Source organism: Mustela nigripes, chromosome 5 (genome assembly GCF_022355385.1).
Source record: "Mustela nigripes isolate SB6536 chromosome 5, MUSNIG.SB6536, whole genome shotgun sequence".
In the NCBI taxonomy this organism is placed as follows: Eukaryota; Metazoa; Chordata; class Mammalia; order Carnivora; family Mustelidae; genus Mustela; species Mustela nigripes.
This window is the reverse complement of record NC_081561.1, coordinates 3,571,582-3,590,456: the sequence shown is the minus strand read 5'-3', so window position 1 is coordinate 3,590,456 and position 18,875 is coordinate 3,571,582. Positions and strand designations below refer to the sequence as shown.

Sequence of the window (18,875 nt, the reverse complement as noted above, 5' to 3'; positions counted from 1 at the left end):
CACAGAGGGGCGTCGGGCTGCCCGTGTACCTGGTCCCCACCCCCTTCTGCAGGCCCATTGCCTCTGCCAAGGCATCATTCCCTGCTTGACTCGTAACGTTCTGCAATTCCTCTGCTTACCGTCCACGTCTATCAAGCTGGGAAGAGTAGCTTTTCAGCCTTCTCCATTAGGGCATTAAGGGAAAAGTCATTTAAGAGTAGGGATTTCTGATGTGGTTTTCTTGGATTCCCTTGGTTCTGTTTTTTTAACTGATGGACTGTTGCTAGGCCTGAGAGAATCTCCGAGAAAGAAAATATATGGTGAAGAAAGAGTGTAGAGTGTCATTATAGGTTCTCTTGTTCAGACTTTTCGAACAAAACTCATTTCTACCCTGAATCCATTCAATCATTCATTTATATATTTTTTTCCTCATTTATATATATATATATATTTTTTTTTTAAGATTTTATTTATTTATTTATTTGACACACAGAGAGAGAGAGAGATCACAAGTAGGCAGAGTGGCCGGCAGAGAGAGAGGAGAAAGCAGGCTCCCCACTGAGCAGAGAGCCTGATGCGGGGCTCAATCCCAGGACCCTGGGATCATGACCTGAGCCGCAGGCAGAGGCTTAACCCACTGAGGCACCCAGGCAGCCCTCATTTATATATTTTTTAAAGGAATCTCTACACCCAATGTGGAGTTCAAACTCACAACCCAGAGATGAAGGGTCACATGCTATGCAGGCTGAGCCAGCACACACTCTTTCAGTCCTACTCTGAAATTTACCAGATCAGATGAATAGTAAGGAGGTCAAATGAGACCAAAGAGTGACTTGGCAATAATTGTATCATTATATATGATAATAGTCCATATTATTACTTCAGAAAGCCAACATATCACATTTTCTATATGCAGCCACTCTGTGCTTATTTAATGCTCACAATAGCCCATTTTACAGATGACGGAACTAAGACACAGAACTCACAGATGACCAAAACAAGCTTGTAAGTGCTGGGGACAGAGTCAACCACAGGCGGTTTGGCACCAGAATCCAGGCTTGTCACATTTGAATCTACAATGCCTCACCTAAGATGATGATGATGAGGATGTGTGTGTGTGTGTGTGTGTGTGTGTGTGAGAGAGAGAGAGAGAGAGAGAGAGACTTAATTGTTTTACATAAGGAAGGGGAGTAGTTGCTGCCTGTGAGTGAAAACCTGCTGAGATGACTTTAGGGCGGGCCTCCCACGAAAGTGGCTGTGAGGAGTGCTGGACAGAGCATGCCTCCCAGGTAGCCCCCAGTGCTACTGACCAGCTGGCTGTGCAGAGCTGTGGAAGCCCGCCTGGGGGTGGCCTGTTCTCCGTGATCCTCAGGTCCTGAGGAAGCAGTGCCTCTGAGGACACCATTCCCTGCTGTGGCCAGGTTTCCCTGCCTTTCAAGATTTTATTCATTTATTCGTCAGAGAGAGGAAGAGAGAGCACAAGCAGGAGGAGTGACAGGGAGAGGGAGAAGCAGACTCCCTGCTGAGCAAGGGGCCCAATGCGGGACTCGATTCCAGGCCCCTGGGATCATGACCCGAGCCGAAGGCAGCCACTTCATTCATTTATTCATTTATTCATTATCCTCCGAGCCACCCAGGCTTCCCTCCTACCTTTCAAGACCAAGACCAGTGGCCCTGGCCTCGTGGCTGTAGACATCTCCACGGTGTGTGAACCCCTCACCGAGTGCTCCTGTTCGCAGAGCCCAGGAACAGGCCCTCTGTCGGCGGACCCATCTACCTGCCGTCCCTGTCCCCCGCTACCGGATGCCAGGACTCAAGGCTTTAATGCTCTGCTGTATTTCTTCCTCTCTTCCACTTCAGGAAAACTGATTTCTCATCATCCAAAAGGAACATGTGATTAATGGCAAGCCTAAAGTGCCTGCGGTTCTTTGATAATTGCTTTTTTTTTTTTTTAAACATCTTTATAGCCACCTTCAGAACATAGTGGATTTGGGGCAGTTGGAAGGGATTTCTGGTGAGTCCAGGCAGAAAGGTCATTACATGCAAGTGTCATACTTGTGTCCTTCCATCAGATCCCTGTGTTTTCCATCGCCCCAGCAGGAATGCTGAGATATTAGAGTAATGCTAAGATGGGTAGAGTGCTCATCCAATTTTCTACCTGGCAAAATAAAGTAAAATCTCCGCTAACATTCCTTGCAAAAGCAGGAGTGGAGAGCTCTAGAAATGATGTTACATACTCAGTTCTCAGATATTGTATCTGGGAGGCAAAAACGTTTCTCGCACTATGGGGGGGAAGTACCGTGAGCCTATGCCTTGCAATGAGTCACCTGGGGATCTTGCCAAAATGCAGAAGCTGATTCTGGAGGTCCGAGTGGAGCCTGAGATCCTGCATCTCTAAGAAGCTCTCAGGTGACACAGAAACTTCAGCACCTCACGAGGAATTAGAGAAGCCCTCCGCCCACCTGTGGGCGAGGGACACGAGAACCCTGCGGGAGAGAAACTATGACAGTTCATCACTGTCATGTCGACAGGAACGCTGACATATGTCATGGGGGGCGTGGTCAGAAGTCAGACGGCGGAATCATTTGCTCCTCAAGGGATGACTTTCATTTGGCCTCCACAAACCCACACCCTCGCTGGAGAAGTTACCTTGGGATCCTGCGTGTGACGATACGAAGTGTAGACTAGTGTGTGGGATGAGATGTCCTGAAGGGGGTCTGTAGTAAAGCTGTGGTAGTTGTGGATGGTCTCACACTTCCACAGAATCAGAGAGAGAGGCAGGGAAGAGCAAATCCAGGCTGCGAGCCGTGCCCGCTACACCTGCCAGCCCGCTGACGTGAAGCCGTCGTGCTGTTTGAACGGCATCCCTCTGGCTCTGTTTAAAGCTTACCTGGGTGGCCCAGGGCTGCATTTCCTCTTCTGAGACCAGCCTGAGCTGAGCCCCAAGCGGCAAACTCATCCTGGCTCGAGCCCCATTGCTGGTTTCCGTGGCGACTCTACCCGTTGTGCCTACAAAGTGGAAGCTAGCACCTGTGCTGGTTGGTCTTTTCTGTAAAGACCCTGACCCGTTATTTTTAAGAGCCGAAATGCCAGATCTGGAGCGAATACCCGCATCCCACTAGGAAGTGATTGTTTAAGTGAACCCAGCCTGTGCTCATCGAAAGGAATGGAACCGTGTCGCAGTAAATGGCTGGGAGAGGGCTGCTTCATCCTGTTTTCTTAATTAAATGGCAAAACGTCCTTTATAAGCGATAGGCAGCGAGGCCGGCTTTCTCTCCCACTTGCCCAGCGCTGTGATGGTCATCTGTGTGTTTGTGGCCAAGTAGCAGTGAAAGTTCTGATGACGGTGGTATTCTTTCCATGCAGTAGAGTGGTGTGGAGATCGGCGGGTGTGGGGCCTGCCCTTGTTAGGGCTGATTCTGTCCATATGGCCAAGTGTAATGTGTCTGTGTTCCCCTCCAACCTGCTCCCCTCCGTACGGCCTTTTGTACGAGACAACAGCAGCCCATCGGCTGCAGTCACATCCTCGGTCTCTGAAAACAGGCATAAAACATATTCTCTCCCAAGGGTCTCTCTTCTTTTGTAGAAAGTCATTTTAACTCTACTTCTTCTATTTTTTTAAAGCAAGCTTTTGGGAATACTGCATGTTATAGAAGATAACTAGCAAACAAACCGACTTGCCCCATAGGGGGGAAATGTATCAAACTCAGCATAGGTTCTAGAGTGGAGGACAATGATGATAGGAATGCACTTTCTGGGTCTGTACTGGCTGGTGCTCGGGTGCTACGGCTGAAGGTTTTGTGACCGTCTGAAGTCTTTTTTTACTCAAGGTCAAATTAAGAGCATAGATTCTTGCCAGCAAGGGGAACCATGGTGTCCCTCCTTCCAGGAGACATTTATGGAAGGCAGACAGCCGTGTTGTCTTGAAGCTCTGAACATGAATTGGACTTGCCTCTGCCGGAGGAGATGTCTGTCTCACTGGGACAGAGAAGGGGTCGTGCGACACCACCTTGTCAGAGTAGGCTGCAGAATTCCAGCAGAGAGGAAAAGCTTACTACATAGTCCAAAACTGCCTTATGGGTTGTTTTTTTTTTTTGGGGGGGGGGGGGGGGGGGTGTTTTGTCTTGTTCAACTAGATTAACCGTGATGCCACTTGGTCTGTCTTGGCCTCACGATGCAGAGAGATTGTCTGGAACTCACAGTTGCAAAGGAGGCCGGGAGTCGGGACTAGAAGGAGAGAGGGTGCAGGTGGCGGGAGTGAGCGGACGGACCTTCCAGGAGCTCTGTCCAGAGGTGGAGGGGGTCCCCTAACAAAGCATCGTCCAGGGAGGGAATGGCAGCAGGTGGGTACGAGAGGGACCCTGCCCTCCAGCAAGCTCAGTAGCACCCCGAGAGCAGAGAAAGTGGGGCTGTGCCGTGCGCACACCACCCCACACACGAAGCAGCGTTTCCTGGTTCCTGGGCTTAGCGACTGTGAATTACAATGTTCTTTTGCCACTGACTCGCTCTGTGACCTTGAGCAACCATCTCTCCCTTCCCAGTTCAGGCCCCAACTCATCCAGCTGTAAAAACAAGGATCTCAACATTGACGTACGGCGTAGAGCTCTCGTGGCAGCCAGCAAATTTACAATTCAATTTTACAGTGCTTGGTTGTTTGAGAAGGTTCACTGACCCCGGTGCCCCTGTGGCTCTTCCGGGCTACGGGGCAGGGCGCTCACGTCTCTCTTGTCCCTTCTGTGTTCCAGGCATAGAGCTGTGCCCCCCCGGAAAACGGTTCATGATCACGATGGTGGCGAGCTTCGTGGCCATGGCAGGGCAGTTCCTCATGCCCGGGCTGGCCGCCCTGTGCCGGGACTGGAAGGTCCTCCAGGCCCTCATCATCTGTCCCTTCCTGCTCATGCTGCTCTACTGGTCGTGAGTATCCTCCCCGCGGGCTTCACCACCTGCTGCTTCTGCCAACACTTTCTCTTTCTGAAGGGTGCGCCCCCCGGTGGGGGGAGCCGAGGGACACAAACAACTGGGGGCAGCTTCTGGTTCGTTTCAGCTTGCATTTCTTTTCGGTGAGGGCATTTTCCTCTTTTATAAAATCTCACCTTTTAAACCGGGTATCCTGGGAAATGTTGAAACACACACAAAAATGGGCAAGAGAGTAGAGTGAGTCCCCGAGTGCACTTTCCCCCGCTCCAAGAACCTACCCTCCATCAGTCTGGCCAGAGGCCTGCTTGCTGGGGTATTTTGATAGGATTCTTATGGAGAGATTTGCAAAAGAAGTATTCTTGTGTTGGGAGGGGGAACTGCGGAGATAGTCAAGGAGTGATTTAGGAAAGCCCCCTTATCTCCTCTAGATTAGGGATGGGCAGAGACCAGAGTCCATGGACCAAATCTGGTCGCCATCTGTTTTGGTAAAAAAAAAAAATGTCACTGGAGCAGAGTCATGCCCGCATGATTATACGTGTCATCTCGGGCTGTTTTCATGCCACAGTGGCAGAACTGAGGAGGGTACAACAGTCTCGTTGGCCTGCCAAGCCCAATATTTACTCTCTGGTCCATTCCGGGAAGTTGTCCGCCCCTGCTCCTGACGAGTCCACTAGGCCTTTGAGAACCACGTGTAACTTAAGCTTTCAGCTGGCTGATGGCAGGGAAAAAACAACTGAACACGCTAGGTTGGGAGTATGACCCGGGCAGCTCGGTTTTTTTCTTTAAACTCCCCAGAGGACTGATGCTTAGCCAAGGTTGAAAATCCCCACTCTTGGATAGAGAGATGTTTAGGGGGAAAAAATGAATGTTGGGACTTTTTTTTTTTAATAAATGACTCTTTGTCGTTCTCTCACTGCCTCACCCTGCCCCAACACCCCCTTCACGCATGCGTATGAGACCCTGTCGTGGGTCGTGTACAGAATACATGCGTCGCTGTGTTGCGCTGACTGGTCACTAATGGAAACGCGGTTTCTGGCAAGAAGTTTGTGTCCCAGCTGTAAGTGTTCACTGGAGCAGAGAAGGCTCCTTAATTGGGCTTCCTTTTCTACGGTGCCGGGGACAGGAAGAAAGCCCCTACCTGTTAGCGTCCTGGTGCTGGGCCCCAGCCCCAGCCCCACCTGTAGGAGGTCCTCCAGCAGAGAAACCGCAGTGAGTGAGGGAACAAGTGCATTTTCCTCCAGAGCCCGGCTCGTGCTGACTGCATCAGAAGGACCTGGGCGGCCTGGACGGCCGCAGCAGGGAGCTAGCAGTAAGGGATGAAGAAAGGCCACCTGCTGGGGAGCCGCTCATCAGGGACAGCTGCCCGAACTGTGCACTGCTCCCCTTCTGGGCTCCTCCCCGCCACACTCCCTGCAGCCTTGCCTGCCAGCTGGGCCTGGACATCACCCCGCTCCTGCAGGAGCCCTGTGTATTTCTGGACCTCCTGCTCCCTCCAGCAGGGTGTTAAGAAGCAAAGAATGAAATCGTTCCCCAAAGCACGATGGAGTGGGCAGGTCTTCCTTCTATCTTTTAGGCAAGTCCTTCCTCTTCCTTCCCTTGCTGTACCTAGACCAGGGCCTTGCTTGTTTTGGAATTCAAGGGCACTTATTTATTGAACAAATGCTAATACCATGTTCATGTCGCACACATTGCAAGCTCGGTACAAATAATAGGTTATCCAGTCTTCGTACTGCGTCACCCCACTGTACAGATGACAAAACTGAGGTCACCCAGCTGGCCCTGGAACCCAGGCCACTCTGACCACATGCATTGCAGTCTCCTGCCTTCCCTGAGCTTCTGTCTCTTGTCTCTGACCACTGGGGGCCCTGGCCCTGAGAGGGAGCACTGTTGCCCCAGGGGATCCTCTGTGAGGTCTGGTGACCTCCCACCCACCTCCTCTCACCGCGGCGCACAAAGGCCCCCGGGGCTGTCTGCTGGCCCCTTGGGGAGTGCTGGAGGCCTGGGGAAAGGATGGGCACAGCCACCTGGAGGCTCAGGCTCCTCTAAGAGCGGGGCTTTGAGCCTCCGCCAGGCGCCGTCCCACCTGCCCCAGCTAGGAGGACACCTGGCGGGAAGCAGCGGCAGGGAGGGCTTTGGATTAGGTCTGGGGGACTGACACATGGTAAAGGACTGGGGTTCCTGTTGATCTTACTGTATTTTTTACTTAAATTTAAAAGGCATATCAGGGTTTAGTGGCAGTTAAGACATTGATTTCTTTAAATAATACTATAAAACCTAAGAAAAAAAATTCTTTGAAACTCACAAGTGTAGAAACAAAATTTTCTAGTGAAAAGGGCACCCAGGGTACCATGACAAGTAAAACACACACACAGACCAGCAGATGGATGAAGGTTCCAAGTCATTGATGCCACGTGGTCGCAGCTCTGGCACCGCAGTCCAGGGTAGACCAGCGCTTCCCAAATATAGTGTCTTAGCTGTGATCATTGCCATCATCATTTTGTATTTATATTATTTTCTAAGGTGCTTGGCACACGTCTGACCTCCAACAAGTGCTCGTAAATGTGAGCTGCTTTACAGCAATGAGCCAGGGTGTAATGGGGGCAGGTCCAAGAAATTAGTGCTGAGAGATGCAGCCCACCTTTACCTCTTGCCTTGAAAGGCTCCAGAAGAGGCATTGGCTCTTTCTTGCCTGCCACCCTGCCACATGCTACGGTAGGCAGGAAGCTCCTCACCCCCACATGCTCTGTGTAGTTTTCCAGGATGCAGTGAGCTGCTGGGCAACTCCCAGGGCCCAGCCCAAGGAGAACATTCAAGCTGGAGTGGACATGGAGGCAGCGGCAGGGCATCTGGACCAGAAAGAGGCCCAGGGAGCTTGAATCTTACCAACCCATCCCAAGGGCTGGAGCTAAGGCCCCAGGCCCTTCATGCATGTATAACCAAGCTCCTGGAATGAAGCCAGGAACTGTCCTGCTCGAACAGTACTCGAAAGTGTTGCCCACCACAGGGGCTCACCTCCAAAGCTAGCTGACGCCTCGGACGGTGGGCAGAAATGAGCCACGTGTAGGACAGCGGAGCCGTGAATCCTGCACCGCCCGTGGTGGTGTGGCCCAGATCCCAGCCGCTCGGTAAGGCTGAGAAACGGACGTCAGAACCCGCGAAGCTCATTGCACCCTCAGGCTCAAGAACAAAAGCTCCCGTGGAGAGTCGCTGGACCAAAGGCACTCGGGACTCACGTGGAAGGAAATGCTTGCCAAGGATGAACTCACAGAGCCCCTGGGACTCCGTTCTGACGGCCTAAAGCTATCGGTTGAGAAATTTGCCTCCCAGGAACTCTAGGAAATGGAGCAATCTGAAGAAGAAGTTGATTCGAATAATTTATTAAGGTAGTTACTACCACCTTGTGCCAAATGCTGTCCCAGTTACTAAATATTCCAGACACGGCCATGCATGGGAGCAAAAGCCCCTCCTCCTTGAAGCCTGCATTATGGTGGGTACAGGGGGGCGGGAGGAAGCCCAGAGACCTTAAACCCATACTGGAGTGAATAATGTTCTGGAGACATGACCTAAAGCAGTGGTCAGGAAAGGCGTCTCTCAGGGAGTGACATTCAGGCTGACACCTAAATACGGGATCAGAAAGAGGAAGTCACACAACGTTCTGGGTGGAAAGATAGGCAAATGGGAAGAGCAGAGCCAAAGCTGGCTTCCACGTGACTTCCGGAGGAGAAGGACCACCCGCACCGCTGAGTGTGAAGGACAAGGTCAGGCACAGGTGTTGGTCAGACCCTGTGCGGCCTTCAGCACGATGGGTCCTTTTTTTTTTTTCTTAAAATTTTATTTATTTGTCAGAGAGAGAGTACAAGCAGGGGGAGCAGCAGGCAGAGGGAGAAGCAAGCTCCCCACTGAGCAGGGACCCCGACATGGGACTCGATACCAGGACTCTGTGATCATGACCTAAGCCAAAGGCAGATGCTTAACTGACTAAGCCATCCAGGCCTCCCATGACGGGTTTGTTCTAAAAGCCGTGCGGACACGTGGAGGTTTAAGCAGGGAAGGAATGTGCTCTGACAAGGTCTCGCTGTCTGCCTCTGGGGCTGGTGGGAGGGTGGCCCAGAGTGGGACCAAGGGAGACAGTGCAGTGTTACCCCCGCCCTGCAGTGGACGGGGTGATCGCCTGGAGAGGCCTGAGCCATGTGCATTCAGGAGCCGCTGCAGTGAGAGGTGCTGGCAGGTCTGCTTTGGCCCATGAGGGCAGGAGAGCCATGGCCCCGGGCTGTTTCCTGGGGTGGGGGGACACAGGGCTCTCTGTGGGGATGGAAGCCCCACCAGAAACTGGAGCTTCGAGTCCTGTCCTGAGGGGAGAGTCAGAGAGTAAATGAGGTGAGAGCTGGCATTGGAGGAGGCTCTGCAGGGGGTTGGGAGCCATGAGTGAAACCCAGCCCATTTGGAAGTGTGGATTTAATACTCCCCAGGGCGGTGGCTGGCGGAGGCCAGGCCAGTAGGTCAGGAGATGCCGGCCACCAAGAAGACAGTTCCCAAGAGCTGGGGCACACCGCGTCCCAGGAGCCCCACAGGAAGCACCAGCTGGTCAGGAGGCAGAAGGAGAAGTTGCGGAATGAGGGCAGGAGCCTTCCCTGCTGCTCCAGTCGCAAGAAAGGGGCGGGACGGGGTAAGCAGGCTCTGGCGTGGCTAGTGTGATTTCTGCAGGCTCTGTGACTCAGGGCCTGTCGCTGGTTGTCTGGCACCTGGCTCTGGGGTGGCTGGAGCGGGTGGGCAGTGGCTAGAGTGCAAGAGCCCATGGAGGAGGCAGTGGGGTTGGGGTTCTGGTCGGTTGGTTTGTACTTGAAAGGTGCGCTCACAGGTGAATTGTTGGCTGTCACTAAGAATTGGCTAATCTGGGGTGAGGGGCTGTCTTCCCTCCCAGAAACACCAGAAAATACAGGAAATAAAAAGGCATGATGAATGCACAGCCCTACAACAGCTTCAGGGTTACAGAATGTTCTGGAAGGAAGGGAGACTGGGGCTGGAGAAACCAGTCAGCAGAGGTGTGATGTGCCCAGGGACGGGGTGGGGTTTAGGCAGGGGCTGTGATGAGTACAGGTGGATCCCCGGGAGGACAGGGTATGCCAGTGACCTGTGCCCCCAAGGGGGGCCTTGATCAAGGAGGAGCATCCTTGCCCACGCTGCCTGGGGGTGCTGCTCACTCCGGGTCCAGGGAGAACCAGCTGCTGTCCTGCAAGGGCTTCAGTGAACGGAGAGTTTCAGAAGGTGAGCGGCCCAAGAAAACGAAAGGGTGTGCTCGCTGCGATGTGAGATGCTTCAAAGAATCAAATCTAGGCACATTGTTAGGAACCCAGAACAGAAGGAGAGAAACTGCTGTGAAGATTTCTCACGTGAATGAGAATCCTGGCAGAGGTGGTGGGTGACTCCACGGTTGCTGCCGGTGCCCGAGGCTAAGATCCGCACCGTCTTTGTCCCTCAGGACACCAGAGCCTTAGAGAAGTGCCCACTTCGTCATTTCACTTGGACATGCATGATCGCTTGAGGAAGGGCAGCAGAGCATCAGGGTCATCCAGAAGGAACCCATACAGACCTATCCTTTTTCCAGAATAAACGGGGAATTCTTCCAGGGTCACAGAAAACAAATGGGGCTGGTCGGGGAGGGGGAAGCGCAGATTGGGTGTTCAAAACCAGGTGAAGGGAGAGCCTAAGAGAACCTCTGCTTCCATGTGCCACGTGGCGGGTGAGCCCAGAGTGGAGGAAGGGGTGGTTGGAGGGCTGCTGCTTTCTAATTGCACAAAGTGTACAAAACCGTCCCTGCCAGCTAGCAGCAGCCTGCCCCAGGACACATAGCTCGATGACAGAGTGTCCTCCTCCACCAGGAGCCCTGGGGCAGTGCATCTGGGGGTCCAGGTCTGCGTCCAGTAAGAATGTCTTAGGAAACCACAGCGTGGAAGATGGGGAAGATGACACACAGGGCAGGTGGTCTCAGGTTTTCTGGGTCAATCTGACTACAGGAGACCGAGCCAGAGTGAGAAGGCACCGCGGGGTATCCGCCTGAAGTGTTGGCAGGGACAGCATGATGTAGGGATTGCAAGAGACGAAGATGTCCGTGCTGCTCTTCCAAAATGTTGATACGTGACCCCACCACACCGTCAAACATAAGCTAATGCTGAGTCCACACGATTATTCACGAAAACAAGCATGTGCGTGTCAGCTTTGGACCCGGCATATGCCGGGGGGGGCCGTGGTGGTGCCGACTCAGTAAGGTTCCCAGGGAGGGCTCCTATCTCCACGTGAGAGCACCCACCCTTCCACAGGCGGCGTTGGCTGGGTGTGGGGGGGTCGCCGTGAACACAGTAGACCCCTCAGCCAGGAGGAGAAACATCACTATGTTCACAGCCTGGGCCTCCTCTGTGGCAGAGGCCCCGGGACGTACCCTGGTTTGAACATGTCTCAATGTTTTAGGGACACTCTTCCTGGGATCCGCAGCAAGCTTCTGCATGTCACCCTTCAGTAACCATTCACCCTTGAATTGGTCGGTGGGTCTGTTCCTGGCTTTTGCTGGGGAAACCGGAGTATCCAAGCGCTTCACCAAAACACTCAGAAGTGTGAGAAAGTCACTACAAGCTGGCTGTCAAACATCAGTGGTTCTCCTTGTGTGGTCCCTGGACTAGCAGCCTCATTGCCACCTGGGAGCGTGCTAGAAACACAAATTCTCAGACTCCACCCGAGGCCTACTATCTGGGTCCACATGTCTGGGCTGGGGCACAGGTCTGGGGCTTAAGAATCCCTCCAGGGGATGCTGAGGAGGGTTCACATTCGAGAAGCAGGATGGGTCCATCACGGAATAAAGCCAGATGTCTTGCACATGGACTGAGGGACCCAGTACACCCCCAAAACAAAGATGGTGTCGAAGCATGAAGAAGATCTGAGTCAGACGTGGCGGAGCCACACTTCTTGTAGGAAGAGTTTTCTCGGTTCAGCAGGGAAAGGAAACAGATCCCATCCTTGAGGACAAGGGAGATATCGTGCAAGGCCTGGCTGTCCCATCCAATTCTGTTGCAGAGAGCAAATTTGTCTTATCATCTCAGACAGCAGAAGTCATAGGTATTCCCAGCACAGATGAAAGAAGGAAAAAAAAAAAAGAAAACCTGGGTCCCGGATCTAACAATTTTATCCGCACTATGAAAACATAAACCCAGACGCAAATGTGTTTTGGAGTCTCAAGTTACAGCCTGTGCTGAAGGGTAACGGGAAGGACAAGTTTCTCCCCCATCGCTGTCCTGTCCTCTGAGGAGGCTCAGCGGGGGGCATCCTCCCTGAGCTTTTGCCTTCGGTGTGACCCGGTGCGGTTTTCCTTTGCTGTCCTCCAACACCCTTAGCTGCGCACCCAGTTAGGGAGGATTCTCATCCAGGACTCCCCAAAGCTGTTTTTGCCCCAGCTGCTTCGAGAAAGAACAGACAGGCTGGAAATGTGTGAAGATGGTGAATTATTAACCGCGCTTTGTTCAGCTGCAGTTTCATCCTGACGAGAGAAAAAGTGCTGCTGGCAATCAGCGTGATCATCAAAAGCATCTGGGAAGGCATAAGAAGGAGATAATAAACCATATGGGAAATAAGGAGGAAATTAGAGAAAGATCAAGCGGCAAGTTGGAGCACGGAGAATAAGTAACAGTATCGGTTCCCCGACTGAAAGGTAAACCTTGTAGCAGAGGAAACGAGAACAGGCCGTCCTAACGAGCTCGCAGGGTAGAGGAGGAAAACAGAACTCTTAGGATAAAGGTATGTGCTAAAAGGGATTTTAATTTTTTAAAAAATTTCAAGAAAAGAGCCATTGTGAAACATTTAAATGGCCTAGGGTTAGATAAATATCCAGCATTAAAATGTAAATGGCCTTAAATGTCACTGGCTCTTTTCAAATATCACCAGAAATATTTTGGCCAGAATCATACTCATTTTTAACATTTCTGGAGGGTTTGCTACGAGCCAGGCACCACCAAGCACTTTCAATAATTTGGCCCCTTGGGTCCTCCTGGTGAGTCTCTGGAGGAGGTGCTAGGAAGGCCTCTAGCACAGATGGAGAAACTCAGGCGCAGAGCTATTCAGCAACTTGCTTTGTGGTCCTAGACCTGGTACGTGGAGCTGAGGCGTGAAAGCCACCACCCAAAACCCAGAGCCAGAATGAGGACCAGTGGCCTCTCAGTCATGGTGCTAGTGGTGCCGCCGGACCCCCGGGGTAAGACTCAGCATGCCAGGGAGAGGGGGGAGAGCCTTGGCCCACCATGCGCAGGGCACAGAGGGTGCTTCTAACCAAGGGGGAGGGGGTGGGTCTTGTCTTCTAGTTCCTCTTGTTATTTAGCATTTCCCTAATATGTATGAAAATGTTTCTTAAAATCATTGGGTGATCAGTACCTTCCCTAAGGGGGACTTCAGAAAACTGTGTTAAATGGAAGGATTAATTCTGCTTCTTGTCATTGTGGAAATGATTTTTAAAAGACCCCTTAAAATTTTATATATTTATGTGCATGTGTGTGTGTGTGTGTGTGTGTGCGCGCGCACAGTATATTCATTCTAGTGATTCTCAGTCTTTTTTCTTGTCCACACACACTTGAGGGACACAATACCTTCTTCCATCAAAAGCCATTTTATTTCAGAAGCCAATCAAAAGTACCACATGCTGCAAACTCTATTACTGGTAAAGGAAGGCTGCCGGGTTCCCAGCACAGCAGGAGGAAAACTGAATTCAGTTATACCAACGGGGAAGTCACACCAGAAAATCTTTCCCTCAAAGGAGAGTAGAAGAGGTGAATCATAAAAACCATATAGTTTCTGGGAACTTGAAAGTCTGCAATAATTATTTTTACAGGTTATCAGATAGTTAATTTGAGGACACTTCTGGGAAATTGAAAGCTGAAAAGGAAGTTTGCTCAAATCCTCTTTGTCCACAGATTATCTAGAAGGGGGAAGATTAGGTTCATCGTGAGCAAGGCCAGTGCATCAATAAAAATGGTAGCCCACATTTCAATCCTGACAATGGGGTGAGCAATTAAAAGTGAGATCAGAATGTTCTCTGACTTGCTGTTTGGGGATTTGCTAATGGCATGGCATTTTAGGGAGCCCTCAGGCAAGAGGCTGCCCCATTTTTAACTTCTGAGTCTGCAGAGATTATGTAAAATAATAGGAACCCCTGTGGCCAACGAAACTGCTTCCAAGTCGGAGTGGAAGACGATCTGTGAACGTGGGAACATGGCCCTTCAGTTCCACGTCCTGCCCTCTGAAGGCCAGCGTTACCAGCTCCTTAGTCCTCACTGTGCGCACACCAGGATGTGCCTCGACATTCCATCTGGATGCGCGGTGGAAGCCGGAGGATCCTGGAGTCTCGAATCCAGGCAGCGCTCTGGGGCCCGATGTGTGCCAGCGCGTGCGCCGTGGGAGCGGTGGGGACGGACTGCTGGCAGCCGGCAGAAAGAGGCTAGGTGGCGCTCCGGTGACTGGTGTCTAGGGATAACTGCTAAGTGGTTACCCTGCTGGCCGCTGGCAGGAGTCCACGTGAATGGAAACAAGAGTCAGGCGGAGGAGCCCGGCCCCATCAGCGGGGAGCTCTGGCAAGAGTGTATGTCTGGCGCCATAAGAAGCGGGGATCCGGGACAGATGGGCCTGACCTGACTCCGTCCAGACCGTTTCTGTGGAGCGTGGGAGGGGTGCGTGTGCTCAGGCAATGGCAAGAAGCTGCTTTCCAGAGCTGTGTCCGAGGTCAGGGTAGAACCAGCAGGGGCCACGCTGATGACAAGTCAAGGAATTTGTGGTCTCCGTGGGCTCCCTTATCATCAAGATGGGAGCCAGCAGGTCAGGAGAGGCAGACTCCGGGAGAAGGTGGACCCGACTCCCTCGACCCCTGCGAAGACAGAGGTGCCCATAAAACTCCAGTTAGAGGCAGTGACAGTCTCGAGCCTGCCTGCCTGCTGCCGACTTTTCTCCTCCAGTCATTCTTCAGCATCACATTTTTTTTTTATCAGTTGCAAAAACGCCTACCAGATTCATTCCCCTGCAGCGTGATTTTTTTAATGCCCTGGGAGCCTTATATTTTCTGTAGCCTGATAATTCCTTGCCTGGATAAATTAGTAAAAGGGATCAGGGAAAAGACGATATAAAGAGAGAGAACGTGGAGAAAATTAACCCAGGTACTCTCAAGGCTACAGAACATTTTCAGGTGAATTCCAAGCTTTCATGCTTTAAATGTGAACGGAGGAACATTTTAAATTTATCGCAATTGTAAAATATTCTGGGTTGGTTATTTAAAAGACTCGCTCTAAAGACATTCTCGGCACTGACTTCATTCCACGGGCCAAAAACCTAAGGCAACCTTAAAATATTCGTACGGTGCATGGCTATGATTGGCATCTTTTATACCTCTCAGAAGAAGGCAACAGTCACCATTAGCCTCGTGAAATAAATATACATGGAGAATGTTGGTGCCAGGTAAGGCATTGGTGACCTTCCACACCCCTGCCCTTTTCTACAGATGTGGAGAAACTGAGGCCCCAGAGGGTTAAGTGGTCTGCCCAAGGTCACAAATCTGGTGTATAAACCTGGGGCTCCTGATGTAATCGTCCCTTTATCATTTTTTTGTAAGGAATAATTATGGCAGTTAGGTGTGTACCGTTTTGGAAAATATCAGAGACAAAAAGTTCTGAGTTTATGTGACAAATAAATGGGATGCCCATTTCATTATGAAGGAATTTTATATTCTATAAAGACATTTGGAAGACATCAGGAGAACTTTGGGGTTTAACCATCCTAAAAGCCATTTTTATTTAATTTTATGATATTCATCCTGCCTTCCTGAATTACTAAGTTTAACTCAAATCATGAATTTGAATTTTTTTAGAAAGATCTAATTCGTATACACTTGCTATCTCCTGAACTGAGCCAACTTACCTTTAAGAATACACACACACACACACACACACCAGATAGAACTAAAGTTTAAAAAAAAAAAAAAATCCAAGTAAAAGCTTATCTGTGGGAACCAAGCCTATATTTTTCTCTAAGAGCTTTGGACCAGAAACTTAAAATGTTCTCCCAACTTGTATTTCATTCAATTCTAGACTTTGATTTCATTTTTTGAGACTCTTTTCAGAATTTCATAGCACTGTGATACTTCATAATTAGTACTAATCTTGAAGTACTAACAGCTAGAATAGCCTCTTTAAATCAGTCTTATTATGGTCTGAGATGCTTTTCACATACACTCAGGGAAACTTCGCTTCTAAAAACCTGCCATGACTCAACTCTTCCCAACCTCACCTGTGTCCTTCCGTCGACACTGGATGACCTGCTGGAGGGAAGCTCTTACCCTGTAAGGCATCTGTTAATTGACATGTTTTTCCTGCTGGCAGGTTGATCACGCCCTGTACACACTGAGCCCATGAATGATGGATGTTGACAGCGTGAATGTCCACACACGTATCACTCTAAATTTAATACTTTAGAAAAACAAACAACTTGAGGATAAAAGTAATAGAGTATAAACCGTTACTCTTCCTTTCTGTTTTTTTCTTTATGAATAAATATTCTAGGACAGTAATTTAAAAATTATAGACCTGTTTTTTTTAATGCAGAGAATTGCCAAGTTAGCATCTTATCTGAGCAGGTGCTAAATGAATTAGCAAGAAGACAGCCTAGATAGTATCCTGGCCCGTGACTGGTTCTCCAATTGGGTAGAAGGAATACTTTGTTTTATCTTTAAATGTCGAGGAAAAAAACAGTGACTGCCGAGTATTAGGACAGGATCCCAGTATTGAGTTTTAATTACTAATTCTACCCAGTGACTCGAGGTGTGAGCAGATCCATGAATGGAAATCAGACGGGTTTAAGACTTAGCCAAATAACAGAAAAAGCAGGAAGCCAAAGACAGGAAAGTGTATCAGAAACAACACATTACTATTAAATCATAGAGTAGTGGTCTGAAAAGCAAGTGGCCAGTCAGGGAGTGCGCCGAGAGGAGAAGCAGATAGAGTTCTCCTTGTCTGAGTGGCACGCAGACAGACAGCTCTGAAGAACAACCGTCTAGTGGTAGCAATTAGGAGAACATGGAAAATTTATCAGCCTTGACATAGTAACAGCATTTACGCGATACCACTGGGAACGTGGTTCCATGTAAATAAATTTTCCATATAACTCGTCAAGAGTCAGCAGTTGGTGGGCATCTTTCTAAAATAGACTTTGCTGCTTTTTAAGCAATACTATAAAGTAGTGTGATGTGGAGAAAATCATAACCAGTCTAGAGGTCGAAAGCTCAAGGTCCAGGTCTGACCCTGCCGCTGTTACCATCCCCGGACGCGCACCCCGAGGCATGGGAGGGGCTCAGCCCCTGTGCTTTGCCCTGAGGGGCTGGGTTGAGTCAGAGGCCTCGCTCTGACTCTGAAGTTCATTTTTACAACCTGGCCTTTTCTTGGTGGGTGATTAGAGGGTTTGCATGATGGCATCAGGTGCTTTCTGGTGGTGTGAGCCTTCAGGGTGTGGGAGCTGTAGCACCGGGTGGAGACTGGACAGTCTGGGCTTCCCCACGCTGGCAGCCGTCCTGTCTTCCCCAAGCCCGTGGGCCCCCTCCTCTCCGAATGGCCTCTCCCCATTCCTGTTTGCCCTGGGCTTTCAGACCTAGAGCACGGGTGTCTGAGTGGGAACCCCAGTCTGCCTTTGGAGGGATGGCCTCCAAAAGCTCCATGTGACTGAGTCAGAGGCCCTTTTCACGTGATGGCTGGGCCTTGGCTTTCGATGGAATAATGGAGGCCGCAGGAAAGTGACATGTAGATTGGTAGCGTTATAATGTCGCACGTATGCGCTGGAAAGTGCCGTTGCTCCAGTTGTTGATCGTCCGTGTGTCAGGAGACCCCAGCTCACAGGGAGGAAGTTCGCGTGGGTTTGATCCAGGACCTCAACATAGAAACCACTGCGTGCACGTTTGTGCGTGATGGTCTCCGGACCACCGGTGGGCAAATGTGTGCCAATCAAAAGCATTTTTTTTAAAGTTCTTTATTTTTATTTATGTATTTGACAGAGATCACAAGTAGGCAGAGAGGCAGGCAGAGAGAGGGGGAAGTAGGCTCCCCACTGAGCAGAGAGCCCGATGCAGGGCTCGATCCCAGAACCCTGGGATCACGACCTGAGCCAAAGGCAGAGGCTTTAAACCCACTGAGCCACCATGTGCCCCAATCTATGATTTTCTTAATGAAAATTCAACTTCATAGACAAAGGCTTTGATCCGCTGTCCCCAGCGGTCGCTCAGCGCAGAGGGTGGCTCGCCTCTGACTGTGGCGGGAGGCCATGGGGTGAGCGGACAGAGCAGGGCGAGCACGGCCCGCCCCGGGCAGGCGCTGGGCAGGTGCCAGTCGTCCACACGCAGCTCCGCCGTCGCCTGTCCCAGGTTCTGAGGTGTCCACGCCCCGTCACGCCTTCAGCTAGTCAGCCTCAGATCCTGGAAGCTCCCTCAGCGAAGGGGGAGCGGTGCCTAAAGACTCAGAATGGTGACGTCCGTTCTGAGTGGTTCTGCCTCGGTAGAGGTCAGGCCCGTGCCCGTGTCTTTGCCAAGTGAGTGAAACAGTAAGGTTTTTGGATTTCAGAACCGCTGGGACTCTGGAATCATGACTACGGGATCGTGGACCTCCTAACCATCCCGAACACAATTTGGAGATGGCCTCAGCACAATCTATCATCTGCCTCAGGGCGAGAGGCCTGTGCACCTGTGATCCTCAGCAGAGGAGAGACAAGGCATCTGCCTGGCAGGGCCCCTCCTCCACCCTCACTCACTTGCCGGGTGAGGTTTAAGACCGGAGCAGCTGGAGTGCAGTTTGGCCCACATCCTTCTGGCAGAAGCCCTGGGGCTTATGGAACCACCTGGTTTGGAGCAATCCCAGCCTCAACATCTCTCTAGTCGTGGGTTCAAATCTGGCTCTGCCACTCAAGAGCTGTGTCCTCTG

At 50.9% G+C, this 18,875-nt stretch overlaps 1 protein-coding gene across 2 annotated transcripts in view; it reads left to right on the top strand.

Moving 5' to 3' along the window:
* Window positions 1-18,875, top strand: part of SLC22A23 (solute carrier family 22 member 23) — a 171,196-nt gene that overhangs the window by 119,924 nt on the left and 32,397 nt on the right. For both annotated transcript variants that reach the window (XM_059399355.1, XM_059399354.1), the window contains exon 4: window positions 4,725-4,893. In XM_059399355.1, coding sequence (XP_059255338.1) covers window positions 4,725-4,893 — 169 coding nt within the window. The remainder of the gene's footprint in view (window positions 1-4,724; window positions 4,894-18,875) is intronic.